This window comes from Siniperca chuatsi, linkage group LG22 (assembly GCF_020085105.1).
Source record: "Siniperca chuatsi isolate FFG_IHB_CAS linkage group LG22, ASM2008510v1, whole genome shotgun sequence".
In the NCBI taxonomy this organism is placed as follows: Eukaryota; Metazoa; Chordata; class Actinopteri; order Centrarchiformes; family Sinipercidae; genus Siniperca; species Siniperca chuatsi.
In genome coordinates this window covers 23797325-23823120 of record NC_058063.1, presented here as the reverse complement: position 1 = coordinate 23823120, position 25796 = coordinate 23797325, and the positions used below count along the sequence as shown (strand labels likewise).

The 25796-nt window shown below is 47.2% G+C and overlaps 3 protein-coding genes and 1 long non-coding RNA gene across 16 annotated transcripts in view; 2 read left to right on the top strand and 2 right to left on the bottom strand.

Annotated features, from left to right (window-relative positions):
• The window catches only part of LOC122870221 (Fc receptor-like protein 5), a 337942-nt gene that overhangs the window by 9796 nt on the left and 302350 nt on the right, over window positions 1–25796 (bottom strand). The window lies entirely within an intron of this gene.
• The window catches only part of LOC122870097, a 387819-nt gene that overhangs the window by 244982 nt on the left and 117041 nt on the right, over window positions 1–25796 (top strand). The gene's annotated exons all lie outside the window — the stretch shown is intronic.
• On the bottom strand, window positions 2704–4525 carry LOC122870353. Its single transcript, XR_006376559.1, has 4 exons — window positions 3901–4525; window positions 3719–3763; window positions 3239–3319; window positions 2704–3074 (listed from the first exon to the last, which is right to left on the bottom strand). It is a non-coding gene; the product is annotated as an uncharacterized LOC122870353 (long non-coding RNA).
• LOC122870105 (serrate RNA effector molecule homolog) lies at window positions 7125–19610 on the top strand. The gene is made up of 21 exons (XM_044183893.1): window positions 7125–7265; window positions 8514–8636; window positions 8721–8831; window positions 8914–9057; window positions 9758–9818; window positions 9943–10240; window positions 10364–10623; window positions 11353–11472; window positions 11551–11683; window positions 12046–12173; window positions 13031–13092; window positions 14027–14105; window positions 15192–15356; window positions 16350–16523; window positions 16715–16868; window positions 17483–17595; window positions 18274–18354; window positions 18449–18599; window positions 18835–18936; window positions 19111–19228; window positions 19322–19610. The coding sequence occupies exons 2-21, from the start codon at window positions 8518–8520 to the stop codon at window positions 19395–19397; spliced, it is 2649 nt and encodes an 882-aa protein (XP_044039828.1). The 5' UTR covers window positions 7125–7265; window positions 8514–8517; the 3' UTR covers window positions 19398–19610.

Sequence of the window (25796 nt, the reverse complement as noted above, 5' to 3'; positions counted from 1 at the left end):
ATCCTGTGTCCCTAAAAGATCAATGTTTCAAGCTCTTTCTGAGGGCCCATTGTATGAAGACAGATCAAGAAATGTCTCTTTTACGGTCTTAAGGCATATTTAAAAAAGATTATACTTTAAAGTTTCACAATATCATAATAGGAAATTACAATAAGTGTCTTTAACACCGAGCCTGATGTCAAATGTCAAAGTACATTCGTATGTATCTGTGTGAAGCCTCGTGTTGGAGCTCTGGATAATAAACATCTCAAATGACAAGAAAGTAAATTAATTGTTAAACCTCAGAGGCTAATCTCTGCATCAAACACACACACACACACACACACACACACACACACACACACACACACACACACACAGGAATCAGAGAAGATCAAGAGGTTATGTGTTGACAGGCCAGAGTCGGCTCCCTTTAGCTGTCACCCCGCACCTGCAGTTAATTAGGGGTAATTTAGATAGAAATGGGAATGTTTGCATATGAGTGTTGGCAGACCGGAACAGGCATCCTGTCGATATAGACTGTTTGGTCATTGCATTGTTTTCACACACACAGGAACTTATAAAGATAAGGGTTACCTAGTGACTGTGGATAATAAAAACTTGGAGAATGGATTGCAGCGTCCTTGTGAAGATCAAGAAGATTGGAGGAAGTGTGAAATTTATGCATTTACATAGTATTGTGTACCTGGAGGAGCACTAGGTATATAACCAGTTGCATCCGATCTAGCAGGGATAATGTGTGTGTGTGTTTGGAGAGGTCTCTGTGTTGTGCCTCCATATCTATCTGAGAGAATAGAACTTCTGAACCTGACAGCGGAGAATGGCTCAAGCATCCGGTAAATTATCTATATCTTTAAAGCTAAATTTTATGCGTTTAAACCTTTAGGCAGAAACATAGGGAATTTTTCATTCTTTGCAGTGACTCTAAACGGAGGGGTGAACCTTCAAGCAGAGGAGTCTGGTAAGTACAGGTCTACATTATGTATTTTTAATACTGAAATAAAAGACTAAAAGACTTTTATTTCCTACCGTGATTATAAATTATATCTTTCAGAGTCATCAACTGATACCTCAATATCCGAGACCTCATTTGATACTGACTCCTCATCTGTGCTTTCAGAGGAAGTACCCCTACATTTTTTACCAGTTTTTTTTTTTTACCTAAAACTTTTTTCTCATGCTAGATCTGTGGGGCGATTTGGACCAATATTTCCAAGAAGGGTTATCGCCATCATCACAGCCACAGGATGACGCAACGGGGCATGCGGAAGGTTTTGTATGTGTGAAATTAAATAGACCGTGCTTAAAAATTAATTTTCTACAAAATCGAGTCTCATAAGGTATATTTGACTGTGTGTTGTTATAACCTATTAATGGCGTTGGTTGAGTTATAGTGTTTGTTGAGTTATAGTATTATCTTGGTGTTATTTAATATACAAATAAGATGCTATAAATATGACATTCTGGGGTTTTAGCATTTGTTATTCTCATCAGTCTCTCTTAAAGTAAAAAAACCCAGCTGTTTTTGGTCCTTACCCTTGTCTTCACAACAAGTTGTGACACACTCTCTCTCTATCACACACACACGCACACGCACACACACACACACACACACACACTCCTGTATATGCACCGAAGTGAGGTCCAAATAAATTCACATAGGAGGTGAGGACCACCCTTTCTGCTATACTTGGAGACAAATGAATGCTGCATTTCAGCATTAGGTGGCTCCCTGACCCCAGTTTCCACCTCAGCTTCTTTAAAAAAACAAATAATTTTTTAAAGCATTTTACCACTGTAGTGAGGACCTTTTCATGGGTGCGGTATTGGGTTCGTTTCAGAATAGACTAGTTTATAGTATATAAAATGGACCTTCTGTCTTTAGCTTGTAGTTATTCTTTGCTACCATTTTATGTTTTAGTACAGACAAATAATGTAATAATAAATTAAAGAGTTTCCCTACGGGGATCAATAAAGTATTTCTGATTCTGATTCTGATAATAAATCAGTCTTGAAGTGTTCCAAAATTAATGTTGTGACCATTGATTAGACTGCTGTACAAAAATACACATGTACTTTTAAAATACAATTACTGCTTTACCAAAGTGAACCAAACTTTAGCAATAAACATCAGTATCATACAACTTCCAATAAAGCTGCAATGAATGCCATCCCCAGTGTACACAACTAGATTTATTTTGATTTGTTAACTGAGACACAATTCAGGATGTGCACAAACCAACAATGGTGGAAGAAGTTTTACTTAAGAAAAAGTACTAATACCACACTCTGAAAATACTCCACTACAAGTCTTGCATTCAAAACCTTGAGTAAAAGTACATAAATATTATTAGCAAAATGTACTTTAGGTATCAAAAGTAAAAGTACTCATTCTGAGGAAAAATGGCTGTGCTAATTGTTAACTACTACTGCTCAGAAAAACACGTAATCCTCCAGTTTATCAGAAAAATTCACATTCCAAATCAACACATCTGGAGACACATGCTTTTCACTGCACAAGAAGTGTATGAAAAATTTCTAATCTGCAAATTAACTAAAACTGTCAGACAAATGTAGTGAAGTAAAAAGTATAATATTTGCCTCTGAAATGTAATGGTGTAGAAGTATAAATTCCATAAAAAATGGAAATACTCAATTAAAGTACAAGTACCTCGAATTTGAACTGTATCCACAAGTACAGTACTTGAACATATGTGCATAGTTACATTCCACCACTGTTAACCAAACGGCATTAGAAAACTAACAATGTTCAAACATGCCAACTACTGGCTCAACCAGACATTAAAAGTAAAACACAGAAATTATAATGCAAAATGAAGTCTTCAGAACTGAAGTTTCCGTGACGCTGACTCTTCGAGTCACAATTGTGTTATACACAAAGTTTTTAAAATCCTTCCAGGATCTTTGATCCAAGGATTTCTCTTGTGTTATGCATTTGACGCAGTCCTCTTTACCTGGAACTCGCCGCTCTGCCATAAACTTTCCCAACTGTTTGTTGAAAGCACTCCTCTTTGCTTCACTCCAAGGCCTCTTCAACTGTACTTTGGGTCCTTCTACAGATGTCAAAGAAGAAAATGTAGATTCTTTAACATCCAGTACATAGACCACAATGTAGATTTCTTGACTTGGGTCATGCATAGCTGGCACACAGTCACAGAAAGCACCTACCTTTAGTTTTGAAGTTTATGCATTTTTTGCCCAATTTTAAAGAACTTACTTCTTTCTTTCACCAACGCCTTCTTTTTTCCTCTTTTCTTCTGTGGGAGTCTTTTAGCCAGGTTTGGTCCTGTGCTCTGATCTACAACAGTAACAGACAAACATTAGTTCCTGTTAGTCGGTGAAACCTCAGGTATAATGGTTATGAAGGTTCATGTGTATTCAAGCGCTGACATTCAAATCTGACCACCAAGACCTGACAGCTAGCTGCTAACTCTTAAATTTTCTGAGATCAAAACTGTAAGTTTACAAACGTTACAAAATAGTTCTTGTTCACAAATGTATCACCGGGGGCCAATAATTAAACTGCCACAAAAAAGAACACTAAATATGTACTGCGATGGATTTCCCATCTCAAAAGAGTTACAAATTGCACTGAAACTACTACTGATGAATTATTAAAATATGAAAAACAACCAGGAGGGGATTTTTTTGTTTTTGCAAAAGGCAATAGTATAATAATAAAAGCGATTTAACTCACCATCTATATCTGAACTCCAATCCTCACGGGGTTCAGAACCTCCATCTGAAAAACAAGAACAGAGTCAAAAGAGTGACAAAAGCGACACCTCATACTATGCAGTGTAGTATAGGTTAATGAAAGCAACTGTGTGTTAATATAGATATTTAAAATGGCCTGCACCCTTATTTTAAAAAACGTACCCTAATCCACCTCCCTGCCTTGTTTCCTTCCCCTCTGTGGGACACGAGCAGAAGTCGATGTGGGACTTTCACCTGTGAAAGACAACAAACGTCAAATGTTAGTGCTAAAATCCTCAAATACAAAGACTACTGTTGATTAAAAGATCTCCATAAATGAGGTGTCCATGAAGACAGAAAAAGTCTAAGGCTGTGTCAGAAAATCTCTCCCTATTTTATTCTATGTAGCACCATTTTATCTAAGCATCCAAAATATAAATAGTAATTTATACTGTATGAGGAACCATGAAAATTCCACAAAAAATGCTAAAAATCCCACAGGTACAGCCCCTGGTTAGTGTCACAGAAACACCATGATGAATCGATGAATTGATCGCAACATATCTTTTAGTTGGGTAAGGAACATCTAACATTGGCTATTTAACAAAACACATCTTTAGTGCAACTAATGACAACACAAACCGTACAGAAAACATTTCAAATGGCGTCAATATATGGTTTTCACTAAACCTGCTTTCTGGAATATACCTCATAGTAGCAAGAAAACAGCCACATGAAAACCAGTGTGTGTGTGAGTGTGTGTGTGAGTGTGTGTGTGTGTGTGAGTGTGAGTGTGTGTGTGAGTGTGAGTGTGTGTGTGTGTGTGTGTGTGTGTGTGTGTGTGTGTGTGGACACACATCAGGCTCTGTGTTAAAGATAACAGTAACTATATTCCCCTGTGAGGAGTTTCTGCCGTCACAGATGAGCTTCTTTTGGAGAAACACCCTGAAGTCTGATGATCGTTCCTCGGTCTCCTGCAGCTAATGCTAATGCTAATGCTAATGCTAATGCTAATGCTAATGCTAGCCACAGCTCACAGTCTGCTGCACGATGACGCTCATCAACGGATACCCGGACATTTATTCAGCTTCAAAATTTTAATCATTTATTTTTTGCTTCATATTTTCACAAAATCATCGCCTGACGCAAGCTCTTCTCCCATTGGCTAACCCTGCCATTGGTTCACGCTAGCTCCGCCTACCCTCCCACACCTTTCCAGTTCATTCACACCTCCCCCTGCAGCGGACAGACGACGGGGAGGACGCGTCTTTTTCTTTTTTTTGAGTTATTTAATCACATTATTTCATTATTTCACCACGCCTGCTTCACGCTCATTGGTCCACGCATAACGCCACGCACTTCCGGAGGGAGGGAGGATCGGGGGGGAGTTACGGCGAACAAATAGGTTTTTGTATTTAAAGGCCCCAGCAGAGCGAGGCTGATGGGGGGGGGGGGTCGGCAGGAAAAGACCCTGCAGCCGGGAGCACAGGATGGGGCGCGAGGTTCAGTGGGATCAGAGAGGTAAGAGGGGGCGAGCCCGAGGCCGTAACTTTGAACAGATCCGGGGACATGCCCCCCCCCAGGACTTCTTTTCAGGCTTCTAACTGTCTGTTTCGCATTAAGGGGAAGACACAAACCGAAACAACGTGTCCCAGCTACAGCGGCTGAACGTCTGTGGACAACTCCTCCATGTATCGCAGATACAGACGAGGGACTACAGCGTCTTATCCTCCGGGTCTACATGTGTAATCTGTTTATCTTCCAGCAGTGGACATACAAACAGACGTCCGTACGTCCACCAAAACAAAGTTTCGATCAAACCGATTCTTTAAGAACAGAGATCGGTGTCAGTTTACTGAAACCTGAACGCTTCACACAGTCTGCATCAGCAGCAAAACCACCTACAAAACTCCCTCAGACCCGCAGAACACGTCTCCTTCAGAAACACACCTTTCATTCACACACTGACCTGAAACAACAGGCGGCGTCACATGACGGATGGACTTTCCACATAAACGCTGTAACACAGTTTCACTTTACTGAAAGCATCTGCAACACGAATCAATCAGAAATTAATCAAAGTTTCATTTTTTTATATGAATATAGAACTTGAAAAAGAGGGGAAGCTCCAGGGCTGCAGTGATAATAAAAACAGAATAAATAAAATGCTTCCTACACATTACTGCAGCAACATGTGCAGTTGTTCGTTACAGTAAATCACAGCGGTGCTTCCAGTCTGCTCTCTCTGTCCTCATCAACATCACAGCTGATAAACTTCCTGCTGGGACGTCCGATCCGTCCGGCGGCCGGCAGGAGACACGTCTCCGCTGCCTCCAGGGTTTCAGTTTACTTTCAGCAGTTTAAAAGAATTACTGCGGAAATGCTGGGAACGTGCCGTCATTCAAGAAATCAGAATCAGAATCAGAATCACTTTATTGATCCCTGAAGGGAAACTCTTTGTTACAGCAGCTCGCCTTTACGTCAGCGCACACAGGAGAAAGTACCAGCAAACAATATGATACACTATAAACACTATAAACAGGTCAGAAATAAATGAAGTACCAGGTGGGTTTACTGGTTGATGATGATAGTACAGTATAATAACACAATGTAATAAAATAAGTAATGGAGGTATGAATAATAATAAAAAAGAAAACAACAGAATATTGCACAGTTATTCAAGTATTGCAGAGATGTTAATGATCAGTGTCCAGTTTAGTGACTTCGGGTCAGACAGACTGACACTTAGAGGGAGGAGTTAAAGAGTCTGAAGGCCACAGGCAGGAATGACTTCCTGTGGCGCTCTGTGGTGCATTGTGGGGGGACGAGTCTTCCGCTGAAGGTACTCCTTTGTTTGACCAGCACGTCAGGGAGCGGGTGGGAGACGCTGTCCAAGATGGCGTGTAGTTTACCCAGCGTCCTCCTCTCTGACACCACCGCCAGAGAGTCCAGCTCCGCCCCCACGATGTCACCGGCCTTACGGATCAGTTTGTTCAGTCTGTTGGCGTCCGCCGCCCTCAGCCTGCTGCCCCAGCATGCAACAGTCTGCCACTGCCTCCAGTGTTTCAGTTTACTTTCAGCATTTTAAAATAATGCTTGTGCCATCATGCTGTTTTGAATGCAGTGTTAGAACAACGGGCTGAAAACACACAGTGTTCTGCATGTTGTGGAGGACGAACGGGGAAAAGAGCTCCTGAACTTTGAAAAGTGCGGCCACTGAATGAAAAATGGTTCCCAGTTTGGTCTGTGTTGACTTCTGCTTCGCTGGCTGCGGGAAGAGTTTTGAAAATGCTCGTTAGCAACTGGACAAACCTGTAAATAAATCCTTAGTTTCAGACATAAAAAAAGGTGAGAAACAGAATCTGTAGCTGCTGTTTCCATCCTGACCTCCAGGAGGCGACGTCCTCTCGGTGTGACCTGAAAACCCAGACCGGAAACAGAGCGCACCGGAAGTCTCGTTGGTTCATTGTGCTCCGGACTGGCGGCGGGACGCCTCTGTTGTTAGCTGACGAGCATTTTCTCAGTGTTTCTAAGCGGCAGAGCTGCAGGTAAACACCTCACCGTGCCGTTAAACACGCTGTTAATGTTGGTTTTATATGTAAATAAACTCGGACACGAACAGAAGCGAACAGAAGTCCGAACTGCGCCTGCGCTAGCACGCTGGGCTCGCGCCGATGCTAACTAGCTATTTAGCCGCTGTTAGCTTCGGCTAACTGCAAACGGTAGCTTTAGCCTTAGCTCACGGATAATGTTTGTTTCTGCTGTCTGGTTTATCTTACAGTTACTTCATGTTTTACTCAAAGTAAAGCTTTTTTAAATGGGTCGTTGCTAATGAAGCTAACATGCTACCTAGTTACCCGTTAATGTTGCAGCGGTTCGTGTTTCACCATTTGGCAGCTTTGGCTCGATAAAGCAGTTTTTAGAGAAACATCAGACTAAGTAGCATGAAGCAGCGGTGGTGGATGAAGCTCCGCAAACACAGGGACACCTGCTGGTCTGGAGCTTACAGCAGCCTGCGTGTTCGTATTAAATCACTGCTTTGGTTCAGAGGTGCTTCATTAAAGGGTCATTCCGGTTTCTTTAAACCTGGGCCCTAATTTTACACATTTCAGGGTCTAAACGACAAACAGGTTCAAACAGTTTTGGAACCGGTCCAGGTCTCCCCAGCCAGCCAGTCCTCAGGGACAAATGCGCCCGTCACAGTGCGTCCACTACAAGTGCAGCATTATGGACAGTAAGATCCTCTTGTTAAACCAGAAACAGGGTTAGTTCGGATCCAGCAGACCAGCAACATGTTGTGTGGGGCTGCAACTAACGGTAGTTTTCACTGTCGATTAATCTGTCGAGCATCTTCTCGATTCATCGTTAGTTGTTTGGTCTCTAAAATGTCAGAAAATAGTGAAAAAGTCGATCACGAGGACGTCCTCAGAGGTCTCGGTTTGTCCAGAACTCGCAGATGTTCAGTCTAGAGGAAAGAAAGCAGAAAACATTCACAGTGTAGAAGCTGGAGTCAGAGGGTTCGGATGGACGAGGCCCAGACGTCGAAACACGAAATGAATGAAATGCCTCGTTTCTTAGAGTTGTTATTGATTTCTCACGGCGACGCTGATCAAAACGCGTCCAGCTTGTCCTTTGTGAGTATTCGCTGCCAGTCTTACGTGACGCTAAGTTTAATATCTGAGTCTTGGACTGTTGAACAAGACGTCACTGATCGCAGGCGTTGCCGGTTCGATCCCCAGCTAGTTGTCTCCAGTTGCGTCGAGGTTTTTATAAAAACAGCGTCTGTGTGTTTTTAGTCCGATGGGAGACAGCGACGACGAGTTCGACAGGAGGAGGCGGGACAAGTTCAGGAGAGAGAGGAGCGACATGGAGAGGTCGAGAGAGAGGGAGGAGAGGAGGAGGGACGACTGGCCCGACAGGTACGCACACCTGAGCGCACACACAGCTCACTGTGACACGTGTGTGTGTGACAGGCGTGTTTAAACGTGTGTGTGTGTTTTCAGGGACTGGGACCGCGGCAGGGAGCGGAGGAGGGATTACGATCGCGGCCGTAGGGAGAGGTTTTCTCCGCCCAGACACATCAGCCCTCAGCACAAACGCATGAGGAGAGACTGGTGAGTGTGCGTGGCGTTGGTTTCGCCTGCACGCCGGTCACATGTGAGCGTTCATTCTGTCATTGATGTTTGAATCCTGCAGGGACGACCACCGGGGGGAGCCGTACCGCTACGACCTGCCGTATGGAGGAGGCGGGGCTCCGTTTCCGGGGGCGGGGCCTCAGGGCTGGCACCCCGACCTCCCCCACCTTCACCCACACCACGGAGGTCACCCACTGCAGGGCAGGTGAGCTTGGCTTAAATCCTCTACTGCAGCCTGGCAGATAAGAACGCTTACAAACCCCCATTCAGACCGGACCAACGCTACAGCGACATAAAACGCAGCGAGTCGCTCCGCGTGGGATTCAAAGGACAGCAGGAGCTCAGTGTGGCCGGGATGTTTGTATACATTTGTCTGTCGCCTTCATCTTCTCAAAAATCTACTAATCGGCTCCTGACGGTACAGAACTCTGCTGCCTTTAACAAGATCCAGATCGTTTTAGCTCCCGGTATGTTTTCCATTTGACGGACTTGCTGCTGGCTCTTCACGGCCTCCGTGCTACATATCTGAGCTCTGAGTCGCACGCGAGCCGGTGCACAGCCCGAGCTTCTCGTCAGGTCTTTTACCTGTTCCCGAGGTGACAGAGCGTTCGCAGTCACAGCTTCGGAGCGAGGTCGGCACAGTCGCTGACCGTAAATCTCTTAAAACGTTTCTTGGTGTCATTTGCTTGAAGTTGTCGCCGTTAATGATCTGCTTGCTGCGACGCTGTGTGAAGCACTTTGTAGCGTCGGTTTAGAAAAGCGCTCTGTGAATACAGATTATTATAAACGTGCTCAAATGTGGAAGGATTATTTGATAAGAAGGTGTTAGCGGATTTGCTCATCATGTGACACTTGGCTGCTCAAAACGTTTGAATGATTATTTTAAAATCAAATGTGTCTCTCAGGCTGGGGATGGTGGATCCAGATCTGCCTCCTCCTGGTCCTCCCACCATGAGGAGCTTTAAGGTGAGTGAAACGAACTCAAACCCAGTTTAGCCATGCTAGCAGCGTAGCTTCGTGGATGTTGTGCAGCGTAATTAGTTTTCATTTCTTCTTCTGTGTCTCTGTTCGTGCGTCTGCGTCTGCGCAGGAGTTTCTGCTGAACATGGAGGACAGTGTTGACGAGACGGAGTCGGTGAAGCGCTACAATCAGTACAAACTGGACTTCAGACGGCAGCAGCTGCAGGACTTCTTCCTCCAACACAAAGACCAGGAGTGGTTTCGCTCCAAGTACCACCCCGATGACATCACGGCGAGGAAGGCGGAGTCTCTGTCCGCCCTCAAAACCCGTCTGGGCGTCTTTCTCTTCCTGCTGGACAACAACTGGCTGGATAACATGTCGCTGGACATGGAGCACGCCCCCGCCATCATCAAACTACTGGACGCAGGTAGAGAGGGGATACTGGGCTTTTCTAAACCGGGTTAGGGACTCTGTTACGTTTACATCTAGATTACTGCTGTCCCCTTGTAGTCCCCTGGTGTCTCACCCTCTCTCCTGTCTTTCTCTGCAGCGGTAATAAAGATGGAGGGGGGTACAGACTTTGACCTGCAGGTCCTGGAGGCACCGACTGCTCCTGCGGTGGCCGGCGGGGAGGCGAGCAGCAGTGGCGCCAGCGGTGGCGGCGGCGGAGGTGGAGGCGGAGGTGGGGAGAAGAGTCAGGGAGATCCCAGCGGAGGAAACGTGAGCGCTCAGACCGGCTCCGAGTCGACGGGGAGTCGGACGGCGGAGACGAGCAGCAGAGAGACGGGCGAGACAAAAGACTCTGATAAGGTCAGAAGGATCATCTCAGTAACATCCTGCAGGCCGTGATGCGCTCGCGTCTGCTGCTCTTGTACTGTGAGCGTGTTCAGCAGTCAGAGTGTGAGTTGATTACACGTCACGCTCAGCTCGCATCATCAGTCTGCGCCGCTCGGATGTTTTGAAGCGTTCTCGCCTTTCTCTGCTTTTTCTGTTCAGTTAAATGTTTCATATAGTTCAGTGGACACAAGTCAATGGTTTGGCAGTGAACTATATATATATATATATATATATATATATATATATGTATATATATATATATATATATATATATATATATATGTATATGTATATATATATATATATATATATATATATATATGTATATGTATATATATATATATATATATATATATATATATATATATATATATATATATTAGAGCTCCGACTGCTCAGTTGTCTGATACGTTTCAGTGAATCTTTCCCCGATTTGCGACTTTGATTATTGAACAAACATTGATGGATCACCTGCTGAGCTGAATCGCACCTCATCTTGTGATCAGTGCTGCTGCTGTGAGATGTGATTCAGTATCAAACATAAAACGGGCGCACAGCTCGCATGTCGAAGCGTCCTCGAGACACCGAACCCCAACTCGCTCCCGAGGGCCGTGCCTTCGCTTCGAGGGGTCGGAAGACTAGAAAGGCGAGTACAAGGCCAGTCCATTTACCCAAACCCTCACCATCTGTTTCCTCCCTCAGGACTGTGACGACGAAGCCAAGCAGAACGGAGAAAAGGAGAAAGACGACGAAGAAGAGGAGGAGGAGGAGGAGGACGAGAAGAAGGATGAAGAGGAGGAGGAGGAGAAGACGACTAAGAAAGTGAGTTGGTTCTCTGGTTGGTGCTGATTCTGACACACTGATGATGGCGTCTGAGTTAACCCCGCCCCTTCCTCTCAGGGCAGGAAGAGGAAACGCAGCGTGTCAGCTGACAGCGGCGAGGGCAGCGCCTCCGACTCTGACTCCTCCCACTCTGACGGAGAGAAGGATGAAGACGAGGAGAAGGAGGAAGAGGAAGAGGACAGAGAGGATGGTACAAACAGAACCGCTCTAAAAACGCATCACAAATGTTTTCCACAAGAGCAGCGCTGTCGAGGCCTTTTGATTAGAGAGTGTTCATTCGTGCATCAAAGTGTTGTGAATGTGGCATTTCCCGAGACAAAAACGCCGTCAATCATTCCGTTATCGGTGTGATCAGATAAAAATATAATCATTTATTCACTGAAGTAAGAAAATCAAAGAGACGTTTTCAGCCGCAGTTAAAAACGTGTAAGAGATTTACCAAATGAAGCTGTTGCATGGATAAAGGTTTGGAGCATTTCTAATGTGTGTGTGTGTGTGTGTGTGTGTGTGTGCGCGTGTGTGTGTGTGTGTGCGTGCGTGCGTGTGTGTCAGAGCGTCGCAAAGAGCGAGGGAAGGAGAGGGAGAAGGAGGCTCCGGCGAAGCCCCGCCCCCTCCACCTCACCACTTCCTTGTTCATCAGGAGCATCCCGCCAGAGGTGTCCAAGGAGGAGATCACTGCTGTAAGCGCACACACACACACACACACACACACACACACACACACACACCTGGGCCCCGTTTCAGAAAGCAGGTTTAACAAACTGAGATGGAAACAGCTGATCAGTCAGTTGAGTGAAGCTCGTGCGTCGTGAATGAAAAACGACGATTCACCACGGCAACAGGTACATAAAAGGCGGAGCCTTTAATCCAGCGTGCACATTTACCTTTGAAACAGAGGAGCTGAGTCAGAGCGGGAAAAGTGTCAGTAAGTTAACACAATAAAGGTTTATTCAGTGTCCGTTATTTGGAATCTGACTTTACGTTTAAAATACATTTGTTCCGCTTTAATCTGCCGGAACGCGGCGGCAACAGACGCACGTGCAGAGGTTTAATCTGAGTGACTCGGTGCTGCGTAATATTTGAATGTGAGCGCGAAAACCGCTGTTCAAAGAAATGACTGACGGAATAAACGTGGTAACTTGAGACAGTCCTGAGTCACAAACTAACGTCCAACCAGGATTTAGATTCTGACAGTGAACCTCCGCTACCGAACACTTCGATGCGGACTGAATGAATGAAGTGAAACGGCGTCTCTGGCTCTGTGAGAGCGAGCAGACAGAGAAACTCGGTTTGTTAAAGGTTAGCTTCACTCAGAGTTTGTTACCTCTCTGAAAACCTCATCTCAGGGTTAACAAAGCCAGTTTTCACTGATCCTGCTTCCTGAAACGGCCCTGTACGCAGCGCCCGACGCCCGTGCGCAGCGCCCGGCGCCAGTGCGCAGCGCCCGGCGCCAGACGCAGCGCCCGACGCCCGTACGCAGCGCCCGACGCCCGTACGCAGCGCTTGGCGCCCGTACTAACATGGTTTGTGTTTGTAGTTGTGTCGCAGGTACCCGGGCTTCCTGCGGGTGGCGCTGTCGGACCCTCAGCCTGAGAGGAGGTGAGAACTGACACGTGTCACTGTTAAATGTCATGTCATTGTGTGAATGAGTTCGTGTCTTCGGACTGACGAGCGGTTAGCACCTGTACGAGTTCAGTCCATTTACCACTTAAAGGTGTGCGATTCTAATCCAGTTCACGTCCTTTTGTCAAATACTGTCAATCTCTCCTCGCGGTCCGCTAGCCGTCCGTTCAGTGTGCTAAACACACTGAGAATTGCATGGATTGGACAGACGGGGGACATCCTCATTGGACGGGCTACTTGGGGAAACAGCGGCGTGACGGTTGCTCAGTAAGAATGAAAAGTCCACTGCGAGCGCGGCGTTTTCCACGCTGGCGTTCTTTGGACTTATGAATGAATGAATTCTCTGTATTTACATATATATGTTTATATTTAACGACAGTGGGCTAAAACACAATTCTCCTTTACGGTAATTCGCTGCACGTTTACGGGACTCATTAAGATGATTCAGCTCCGTGTCTATGGCGGGATATGCCCGAGGTTTATGGCCTCTCATCACACAGATCACGTGACCTACCGAGAGGTGGGGGGGTGCATACTGGTCACCTGCTCTGGTCAAAAATCTGCATGTCCAGGAAACAACCAGCTTAACGATCGCCACCGCATTTTAACTTTAGCAGGGTGTTTACGAAGAGTCAGATTTGCATGAAGAGCCGCTAAGTAAGATCTGGTGCTGGTCTGTGCTGGTCTTTGCTGGTCTGTGCTGACGTATGCGGACTGAAAGAACGTGTTTTCTGTTGTTCGGCGGTGAGTACGGGTTGAAGAGGAAATGAGTCAAATGTGTGTAATGTTGCCGGCTCAGGAACGACGTCACAGGCTGAATGAGTTCTGGTTATTAAGTTATAGCATCATAACGCAGCTCGGTCACGACGCACTGTGTGTGTGTGTGTGTGTGTGTGTGTGTGTGTGTCAGGTTCTTCAGGCGGTGCTGGGTGACGTTTGACCGCAGTGTGAACATAAAGGAGACGTGCTGGAACCTGCAGAACATCAGGGTAAACACACACACACACACACACACACAGTCAGAAACAACACACACACACACACAGAGTCAGAAACAACACACACACACACAGTCAGAAACAACACACACACACACACAGAGTCAGAAACAACACACACACACACAGTCAGAAACAACACACACACACACACAGAGTCAGAAACAACACACACACACACAGTCAGAAACAACACACACACACACACAGAGTCAGAAACAACACACACACACACAGTCAGAAACAACACACACACAGAGTCAGAAACAACACACACACAGAGTCAGAAACAACACACACACAGAGTCAGAAACAACACACACACAGAGTCAGAAACAACACACACACACAGTCAGAAACAACACACACACAGAGTCAGAAACAACACACACACAGAGTCAGAAACAACACACACACACACACAGTCAGAAACAACACACACACACACAGAGTCAGAAACAACACACACACACACAGAGTCAGAAACAACACACACACACACACAGAGTCAGAAACAACACACACACACACACAGAGTCAGAAACAACACACACACACACACAGAGTCAGAAACAACACACACACACACACACAGTCAGAAACAACACACACACACACACACAGTCAGAAACAACACACACACACACACAGAGTCAGAAACAACACACACACACACACAGAGTCAGAAACAACACACACACACACACACAGTCAGAAACAACACACACACACACACACAGTCAGAAACAACACACACACACACACACAGTCAGAAACAACACACACAGTCAGAAACAACACACACACACAGTCAGAAACAACACACACACACAGTCAGAAACAACACACACACACAGTCAGAAACAACACACACACACAGTCAGAAACAACACACACAGTCAGAAACAACACACACAGTCAGAAACAACACACACACACAGAGTCAGAAACAACACACACACACACACAGAGTCAGAAACAACACACACACACACACACACACACACACAGAGTCAGAAACAACACACTCACACACACGCGCGTGGCTGAGCTGAACGCTCCTCTGCTCTCTTTCAGCTCCGAGACTGTGAACTGTCTCCGGTGGTCAACAGAGATCTGTGTCGACGCGTTCGTGCCGTTAACGGCCTGACTCACCACAAACCGGTGGTGAGGAACGACATCCGCCTGTCGGCCCGACTCGTCCACAGTCTGGACCAGAAGGGGGAGCTGTGGGCCGGACAGGTACAGTCCGCTGCTGACGGGCCTTCGGGTGTTCCTGTCCTATCAGTTTTAAATATCTCTCAACAGCCTTAGTGGGGTAAATGTTAGTAACCTTTAGAGACGGCTATCGGGAGGATTTTATCAAGCAGCGACCTGCGGGCTGAAGAATGAAGCCAACAGGAAGTGCAGTTCCTCCAACGGCCACTCGAGGCTCCAAAAGCGAGTCGGTCCCCACAGAGCCCCGAGTCAAATACTTCACAGCAGAAACAAACACGTTTCCAGCCTGGCACAAAACACGGTTCTGGTCTCGGAAGCTAATTTCCCCGTTCAGGACAGCTTTAAGTTACATTCAGGCTTAAAGTTCTGCATGATTAAAGACGTGGCTGCTTTGAGTGACAGGTGGGTGCCCTCTCAGGTGGCTGGTTTAAGCAACCAGGCTTCATTCGGCTACACCTCTTTGCCCATTTTTGGATTGGCCGCCGGAGTCGGGGACTGCCAAGATGGCGTCGGCCGGAGCCGCCACACTGAGCTGCACAGCGGCTCTTCAGAAAGCTCTGGGGGGCGTTTTATTGATACTGCTGCTCTTATCCACACTCCTTATCAGTCCGGTACTTTATTGATTCTCTTATCGGGTCTTGTTTGCTTTATAGAGCCGCAACAGTAAGCTCATTGTGTAAACTCAGTTACTGTAGATCCACCTCAGCCTGCTGGAACTTTCCTTCACATCAGATCAATAATTTAAGCTGGTCAGCTTAAAGTCAGGAGACTGCAGCTGTTTCATCGTGCAGTTACACATTAACTCAGCGTTACACGTCCTCTGCTGCTGTAAGAATGAGGATCACTCGTTCACCCCTCTGCCGTCTCCGCCCGCAGGTCCACAGACGTGAATTAAACAGTCAGCGTTCGTTTCAGCTTGTACGTAACAGTTTGCTGTTAGCTAATGTACACTGTAGTGCAGAATCGGGCTCGTTGAACCGGGGTGGGTGTGTGTGTGTGTGTGTGTGTGTGTTGCAGATGGAGACCAACCCCGTTCTGAAGAACATCACAGATTACCTGATAGAGGAGGTGAGCGCTGAGGAGGAGGAGCTCACAGGTGCCTCGGGGGGCAACGCTGATGATACAGCTGACGCCAAAGACCCCGCCTCCTCGTCCGAGGTTACCGTAGAGACGGACGACAAACTGTTGAAGGTGGGAGGAGCTGCGTCTGTTGGTGTCAGATTTCAATTCTGATGGTTAGTTTCTGTATGTGTTTGTGCATCGTCTTATTGTGTGTGTGTGTGTGTGTGTGTGCGCGCGCGTGTGTGCGTGCGTGTGTGTGTGTGTGCGTGCGTGCGTGCGCGCGCGTGTGTGTGTGCGTGTGTGTGTGTGTGTGTGTGCAGGTGCTGGACAGACTGCTGCTCTACCTGCGTCTGGTTCACTCTGTAGATTATTATAACTTCTGTGAGTATCCTGCGGAGGACGAGATGCCTCATCGCTGTGGGCTGATCCACGTACGAGGACCCCTACCTGTAGCCAAGATCACTGCAGCCGAGGGTACGCACACACTGCACACACACGCACACACTGCACAAACATACACACACTACACACACTGCACACACTACACACACTGCACACACACACTGCACACACACGCACACACTGCACATAAAAGTTGCTTTTTATTTCAGTCCGTCCTGTCTTTGGTTCAGACCGAAGCGTCTCAGCAGCTGCTGGACTGTGATGAGACGTGCTTCATCGTTCATGCTCCCCTCAGGATGAACTGTAATAACTCTGCTGATCCTCTGACTTTCCATCTAGCGCCACCATCAGGTCGACATGTTAACGTGTCCGACACTTTGGTTTCTGACCAAACACCTGCAGAGCTGCTGACGCTCCCATCAGCCTCAGCTGCACTCTGTGTTTACTGCTAACCAGCTAATGTTAGCATGCTAACACGCTACACTGAGATGGTGAACATTATACCTGCTAACATCAGCATGTTAGCATGCTGTCGTTAGCATTCAGCCTCACGGAGCTGCTGCTCTGTTCACAATGTCCTCCATATTCACAGACCTGCAGTTTGAAAGGTGTTGATCATGATGTCAGTGTGTGTGTGTGTGCGCGGGCGTGTCTGTCTAATCCAGCGCTGTGTTCTGATTGGACAGTGAGTGAACATCAGAAGATGTGTGAGGAGCGTCTGGCTCCGCTGCTTTCTCCTGCAGAGACTCTGAGTGAAGAAGACGCCACCAGACTGGGAAAGAAAGAGCCGGAACAAGAGGTACACCTGTCTGTCTGTCCGTCTGTACACCTGTCTGTCTGTCCGTCTGTACACCTGTCTGTCTGTCCGTCTGTACACCTGTCCGTCTGTACACCTGTCTGTCTGTCCGTCTGTACACCTGTCTGTCTGTCCGTCTGTACACCTGTCTGTCTGTCCGTCTGTACACCTGTCCGTCTGTACACCTGTCTGTCTGTACGTCTGTACACCTGTCTGTCTGTACGTCTGTCTGTCTGTACACCTGTCTGTCTGTACACCTGTCTGTCTGTCCGTCTGTACACCTGTCTGTCTGTCCGTCTGTACACCTGTCCGTCTGTACACCTGTCTGTCTGTACGTCTGTACACCTGTCTGTCTGTACGTCTGTCTGTCTGTACACCTGTCTGTCTGTACACCTGTCTGTCTGTCCGTCTGTACACCTGTCCGTCTGTACACCTGTCTGTCTGTACACCTGTCCGTCTGTACACCTGTCTGTCTGTACACCTGTCTGTCTGTCCGTCTGTACACCTGTCCGTCTGTACACCTGTCTGTACGCCTGTCTGTCTGTACGCCTGTCTGTACGCCTGTCTGTCTGTCCGTCTGACTGTACACCTGTCCGTCCGTCTGTACGCCTGTCCGTCTGTCTGTACACCTGTCCGTCTGTCTGTACACCTGTCTGACAGTTTGTTTGTGTGTCTGGCCAGGTGGAGAAGTTCCTGGCAGCCAACACTCAGGAGCTCAGTAAAGACAAGTGGCTCTGTCCTCTGAGCGGGAAAAAGTTCAAGGTGAGTCCAGCTACCTGTGTGTGTGTGTGTGTGTGTGTGTGTTTGGCCTGACTGACTGGTTACCTTGGTGACATTCATTGTTGTTGTTGTTCAGGCTCCAGAGTTTGTGCGTAAACACATCCTGAACAAACACGGAGACAAGGTGTCCGCCGTCAGACAGGAGGTCGTGTTCTTCAACAACTTCCTGCTGGACGCCAAGAGACCCGCTCTACCTGAGAACAAGCCCCTCCCACCACCAGCACAAGGTGACACACACACATTCAGAGGAATTTAGTGTTTGAGTGTCATCACTGTCTTCATCTACACAAACACAACTAGCTCACGTGTGTTCTGTGTGCCGTTGAAAGGCATTCTGGGAAACGTAGGACACCACAGACTCACGCAGGAGTAGAGACGGCAGCTTGAGGGAAAATGTGTTTTTATCACCAGATAAAATACTGATGTGATGTCTCTCTCTCTCTCTCTCTCTCGCTCTTTTAGCCACTCCCCCTGGTATGCCAGGATTTCCTGGTCAGTCACCACAGCAGCAAAGCCTTCTGGGATATCCGCCTGGAGTCAGACCTCCCATGCCCGGCTTCCCCGGTACAGCACACACACACACACACACACACACACACACACATTGTGTTTCTTTGCTTTTAATTCTATACAACAAACGTTTGGTGACTTAAAATGAAAATAAAAGTCTTTTGGTTCATAGTGTCGTTGTGAAGCAGTGCTTTAAAGTGTGTGTGTGTGTGTGTGTGTGTGTTGCAGGCGGCGGACCTCCCTACCCTCCCAACCAGTTTGGGGCGGGGCGTGGTAACTATGACAACTTCAGAGGTCATTTAGGAGGAGGAGGAGGAGGGTTTCCTGGGAAGCAACGAAACAGCAGGTAGAGAAAAGACGGAGTGATGAGAGAACACAGAACGAACTGATTATATATTGATTATATATTGATTATAGGTAACTCTCTCTCTGTGTGCAGGGGCGTGCGAGGGGACCCCCGGTCGATCATCGAGTACAGAGACCTGGACGCTCCCGACGACCTCGACTTCTTTTAAACACGACAGTGAAACCGCAGGACGTTTTTTTTTTTTAAACCTTTTTTTATTCCTACGTTTCCCATCATTCTTTTCATCGTCCCTTCATTTGTTTGTGTCTTTTTTTTTTAGTTAGGTGTGTGTGTGCGTGTCAGTCAGCAGGACCAACGTTATCTACAGTCATTAGTGAAGATGATCTGATTCCACTTTCCAATAAAGATACAGGAAGACTGACGACTTGTGTGTTGCTATGGTTACCACGTGCTGAGCAGGAGCATCAGTGGGAAATAATTCAATAAAATCAATACTGGTTTCTGTCCAAATGTGGCGCCTAAAAAAAAAAAAAGAAACGTGAGGTGCTGCTTGTTGTGAACGTGAGCTCATCGGCTGATGGAGGTGAACAGCTGGTGGAGCTGATCCTCCAGCCGCTGCCGTTAAAGCGTCGCAGAAGAAGAGGACGCAGCGAGACGACGTCAGTAAAAGAGCTCCAGTGGAAGCTCAGACGATGGAAACACGACGTTTCTGTTAGCTTCATGTGTTCATGTGAGGAAGGCTCCAGCCTCCTCATCGCTCCACACACATCTGATGCTTTCAGCTCCTCGCTGACCTGCAGACAGTACTCAGGGCTGAAAGCACCGCCACCTTCTCTGCATGCTCTGCATCACTTACAGTTTCCAACACTGTCATAAAATATACGGATTCACCAAGCAGATGACAGCAGTTAGTGTATGTTGTACAGTCCTTATGAAGGCATGATATCCAGCTCATCTGTTGTTCGTGACACGGGTGCAGCCAACATAGCGGGAGAGGGAGGGAAGGGACAACGCATTTAGGCCACAGAACACAGTGTGTTGATTCGTCTAGTCACTTGTCATGGTGAGTGTTGAGTAGCAGCGACAGGAAGCAGCCAGCAGGTGGCACTGCCTCACTGCCTGCTTGTAGTCCGCAGGAAAGACTCTGCTCTTTATTAATAGACGAACCAGCCTGTCTCCTAAATATGCTGCTATACTAAACTCAGTGGTACACACACATTTCACCTTTTCGTTCGCACCACCCTGATCAACCAATCAGGAACTCAAAGAGGACAGACTAGATTAATAAATCCTCATGTAATGATTAGTTTGTATATCTGGGAATCAACATGCTTTCTTCAGGAGTTGAAGACAGTTTGGAGCGCAGCGCGAGGATGTTCAAGATTTGAGAACTGGATTTACTGAGGAGAGTACGCACCTGTAACCATGGCGACTGTACGCAACAGAGATGGAGACGGCTGTAGCCTCAAAATGCTCAGAAGACATTAACATTTTAAATGCACGACAAACATAAGATTAAATTGGTTTTAGTTTTTGTGACTAAATCTGACAAAAATTTGACGGTTTCATCAAAAGACGGGAACTAAATCAGGTGCCCAGATGTTTGGAGACAGTATTAAGAAGAAGAGCGTTAAATTGTAGTTGATCTAGTTTTCCATCAATAGTTGTGACTACTACATTTCAGAAGTCTTCATGATACGTGATGTGAGAGCGACCGGCCTCTTCTGTTTGCAGCCGGTGCCACATTTCATGATTTCCACTTTTTGGGAATATGAGTCAACAAGACAACATTGTAATAACAACCAGGACTGTATTAAACATGCCAGCAGCTTAGCTCGCTAGCAGTAGCACTTAGCAACACCCCCCCACACAACCCCACGTGTCATGTGAGGTCGGAGTGGTCACTCAAGATAAACAGGTAGAATGGGATGTTTAACGTGATAAACTTTGAAAAGGGAATGAAATGTCTCCCAACACAAATCTAATTCTGCTCTTCCAGATTTGTGCTCTCAAACGTTGAGACCCAACAGCATGTTGTGTTCTCGCACATCTTCTGTCATATATGTACTTCCATGATACTCCGCCTACAAGAAGCATCCTGCTTCACAATCTTAGTGAAACTGTAGACAGCCTGCCACACACACACACACATTTGTACTTGTATGTGAGGACCCTCATTAACACAATGCATTCTCTAGCCCCTAACCTAAATCTGATTTTGACCTAAACCTGATTCTAACCTGAACCTTAAAACCGAGTTTGAACCTTCAAACACTATGTCCTCACTTTCCAAAAATGTATTCACAAACATAGACGTTCCCTCCACTGTAAAGAGAGAATCTTATTCTTGTATAATATTTGTTTTTTATAAATTCAACTGAATATCTGACTATTTAATGACAACCAGTTGGGTCTCATCAGTTATCAGTTAGGGTTTCTGAATCAATATGAAGCAGTTGTGTTGCAAACGGTTCTTTTTTCCTAGTTCTTGTCTGGAGAATTAATTATAGTCCATTAAGAGTGGACTTATTTGGGCAGCCTGATAATAAGGAACTGCAATAGTCCAGCCTAGAAGTAACAAATGCTAATGTTACGATGCAATTAAAAGGACGGGTGGAGGAAAATCTAGAGAGATGGAGGTCTGCTCTGGAAAACAGAGGAATGAAGCTCAGCCGCAGTAAGACAGAATACAGGTGCGTCAGTGAGAGGGACCCAGGTGGGACGGTGAGGTCACAGGGAGCAGAGGTGAAGAAGGTGCAGGACTTTAAGTACTTAGGGTCAACGGTTCAGAGCGATGGAGAAGAGGCGAGTGCGAGCAGGTTGGAGCGGGTGGAGAAAAGTGTCAGGTGTGTTGTGTGATAACAGAGTCTCAGCAAGAATGAAAGGAAAGGTGTTGGAGACGGCGGTGAGACCAGCGATGTCGTACAGCTTAGAGACAGCGGCGCTGAAGGAAAGACGAGAGGCAGAGCTGAAGATGCTGAGGTTCTCTTTGGGAGGGACGAGGACGGACGGGATCAGGAACGAGGACATCAGAGGGACGAGGACGGACAGGATCAGGAACGAGGACATCAGAGGGACGGCTCGTGTTAGACGTTTCGGAGATAAAGTCAGAGAGGCCAAATCGAGGCGGTTTGGACGTGTTCAGAGGAGAGACTGTGAATATATTGGTAGAAGGATGCTGAGGTTGGAGCTGCCAGGCAGGAGGTCTAGAGGAAGACCAGAGAGGAGGTTTATGGATGCAGTGAGAGAGGACATGAAGCTAACTGGTGCGAGTGAAGAGGACGCAGAGGACAGGGTTAGATGGAGGCACATGATTCGCTGTGGCGACCCCTGAAAGGGAACAGCCGAGAGGAGAAGAAGACATGTTCCAGTCTCTGTAGCACTAAGCTCTAACAAAACAAGTACAGAGACCATTGTCTGGTGCAATTAATCAGAATCAGAATCAGAATCAGAAATACTTTATTGATCCCCGTAGGGAAACTCTTTGTTACAGTAGCTCGTCTTTACGTCAGTGCACACAGGAGAAAACGATATTATACACTATAAACAGGTCAGAAATAAATTAAGTAACATGTTGGTATAAGTATAAGATAAACTAAGTGTCGAGTACCAAGTGGGTTTACTGGTAGATGGTGAAGTACAGTATAAATACAATGTCACTAATTGTGTAATAAATAATAGTAAAAGCGGAGGTGCGTGTACTGTCGAGAGTAATTGAGGTATATCCGTAACAGTAAATAAGAAAAACTAACAAGGGAAAACTAATATTGCACTTGAGTAGTAAACAGAATATTGCACAATTATTATTAATTATGGCGAAGATGTAATGCTCAATGTCCAGTTTAGTGACCTAGGGTCAAACAGACTAATCCTTAGAGGGAGGAGTTAAATAGTTTGATGGCCACAGGCAGGAATGACTTCCTGTGGCGCTCTGTGGTGCTCTTTGGTGGGATGAGTCTTCCGCTGAAGGTGCTCCTTTGTTTAGCCAGCACGTCATGGAGCGGGTGGGAGACACTGTCCAAGATGGCGTGTAGTTTGGCCAGCATCCTCCTCTCTGACACCACCGCCAGAGAGTCCAGCTCCACCCCCACAATGTCACTGGCCTTACGGATCAGTTTGTTCAGTCTGTTTGCGTCCGCTACCTTTAACCTGCTGCCCCAGCATGCAACAGCATACAGGACAGCACCGGCCACCACAGACTCATAGAACATCTTCAGCATTGTCCGGCAGATGTTGAAGGACCTCAGCCTCCTCAGAAAATAGAGGCGGCTCTGGCCCTTCCTGTAAACAGCCTGAGTGTTCTTGGTCCAGTCCAGTTTATTATCCAAGTGTACTCCCAGGTACTTGTAGTCCTCCACAATGTCCACACTGACCCCCTGGATGGAAACCAGGGTCACTGGTGCCTTGGCCCTCCGTAGATCCACAATCAGCTCCTTTGACTTTGTCGCATTGAGCTGCAGATGGTTCTGCTCACACCATGAAACAAAGTTCCCCACCACAGCCCTGTACTCAGTCTCATCACCACCGCTGATACATCCCACCACAGCAGAGTCATCAGAAAACTTCTGAAGGTGGCAGGACTCTGTGTGGTGGCTGAAGTCCGTGGTGTAGATGGTGAAGAGGAAGGGAGAGAGGACAGTCCCCTGAGTGGCCCCAGTGTTGCTGACCACGCTGTCTGACACACAGTGCTGCAGCCGCACATGCTGTGGTCTGCCAGTCAGATAGTCCACAATCCAGGACACAAGGGGGGCGTCCACCTGCATCGCTGCCAGCTTCTCACCCAGCAGGGCAGGCCGGATGGTGTTGAAAGCACTGGAGAAGTCAAAAAACATGATCCTCACCGTGCTTGCCGGCCTGTCCAGGTGGGTGTGGATGCGGTTAAGCAGGTAGATGATGGCGTCCTCAACTCCCAGTCGGGGCTGGTAGGCGAACTGAAGGGGGTCCAGGAGGGGTCTGACGATGGGCCGCAGCTGTTCCAGCACTAGTCTCTCCAGGGTCTTCATTATGTGGGAGGTCAGTGCCACCGGTCTGTAGTCCTTGGAGCCACTGGGACGTGGCGTCTTCGGCACAGGAACGAGGCAAGATGTCTTCCACAGAATGGGGACCCTTTGAAGACTCAGGCTCAGGTTAAAGACGTGTTGAAGGACTCCACAAAGCTGGGGGGCACAGGCTTTTAGCACCCCGGGGCTAACGCCATCGGGGCCTGCAGCCTTGTTTGAGTGGAGCCTCATCAGCTGTCCTCTCACCTGGTCAGCAGTCAGGCACACAGCAGAAGTTACAGGTGGGGAGGGGGAGTCGTCGGTCTGGAGAGGGCCGTTAGCCTGATGGGGAGGGGGGAGCAGAGTACTCAGAGGAGATTGAGGGCCGACAGCAGCTGAGTTAGAGGGGGGATGACCAGGAGCCGGTGTGTCGAATCTGTTAAAGAACAGATTCAGTTCGTTGGCCCTGTCCAAGCTGCCTTCAACTCCTCTGCTGCCAGTCGGTCTGAAGCCAGTGATGGTCTTCATGCCGCTCCAGACCTCCCTCATATTGTTCTGCTGGAGTTTCCGCTCCAGCTTCCTCCTGTACTTCTCTTTGGCTTCCCTGATTTTCACCTTCAGGTCGGCCTGGATTGCCCTCACCTCCTCCCTATTACCATCAGTAAAGGCCCTCCTCTTGGCATTTAGAATGTCCTTGATGTCTTTTGTTACCCACGGTTTGTTATTTGGGTAACAATGGACCGTCTTGGTTGGGACATTGCAGTCCACACAGAAGTTAATGTAGCCAGTGATGCACTCAGTGAGCCCATCAATGTCCTCTCCATGAGGCTCACAGAGTGCATCCCAGTTTGTCACTTCGAAACATTCCTGCAGTGTCTCATAGGCCTCCCCTGACCATCTCCTCACTGTCCTTGTGGTCGCAGGCTGCCTTTTAACTAGAGGCACATAGCAGGATTTAAGGTGAACCAGGTTGTGGTCTGACCTACCCAGAGGGGGGAGGGGAGAAGAGCTGTATGCATCCTTAACGTTAGCATACAGCAGGTCCAGTGTCCTCTCCTCTCTAGTAGGACAGCTCACATACTGGGTGAAATTAGTCAGTGTTGTTGAAACACTGACATGGTTGAAGTCACCCGAGATTAAAATGAGTGCACTCGGGTGTTGAGTCTGTAGATGTGCTATGGCGGTGTGAATGGTGTCGCACGCCGATGCCGGGTTAGCAGAGGGGGGGATGTAAACAGCCACAACAATGGCATGTGAAAATTCACGTGGCAGATAATATGGCCGGAGTCCCACAGCTAACAGTTCAATGTCCGGGGTACAGATACTCTGCTTGATGGTAATGTGACCAGGGTTACACCATCTGTTGTTAACTAGAACAGCAAGCCCACCGCCTTTCCACTTACCGCTCCCGGTGTGATCCCTGTTGGCCTGAACAGTCTGAAAGCCGTCGATGGAAACGTTATGGTCCGGGATATCCTGGTGTAGCCATGTCTCTGAGAAGCACATCAAGCTACACTCACGGAACTCCGTCTGACTCCGGGCTAACGCCGTTAGCTCGTCCATTTTATTCGCCAGCGATCTCACGTTGCCCATTACGAGAGAAGGCAGACACGGCTTAAATCTCTTAT

Excerpts from the sequence above, each read along its gene's own strand:
- LOC122870105 (XM_044183893.1), top strand. The coding sequence starts at position 8,518 with ATGGGAGACAGCGACGACGAGTTCGACAGGAGGAGGCGGGACAAGTTC. Across the intron at positions 14,106-15,191 it reads GGAACCTGCAGAACATCAGG|CTCCGAGACTGTGAACTGTC; the intron begins GTAAACACACAC and ends GCTCTCTTTCAG. Across the intron at positions 18,600-18,834 it reads CCTCCCACCACCAGCACAAG|CCACTCCCCCTGGTATGCCA; the intron begins GTGACACACACA and ends TCGCTCTTTTAG.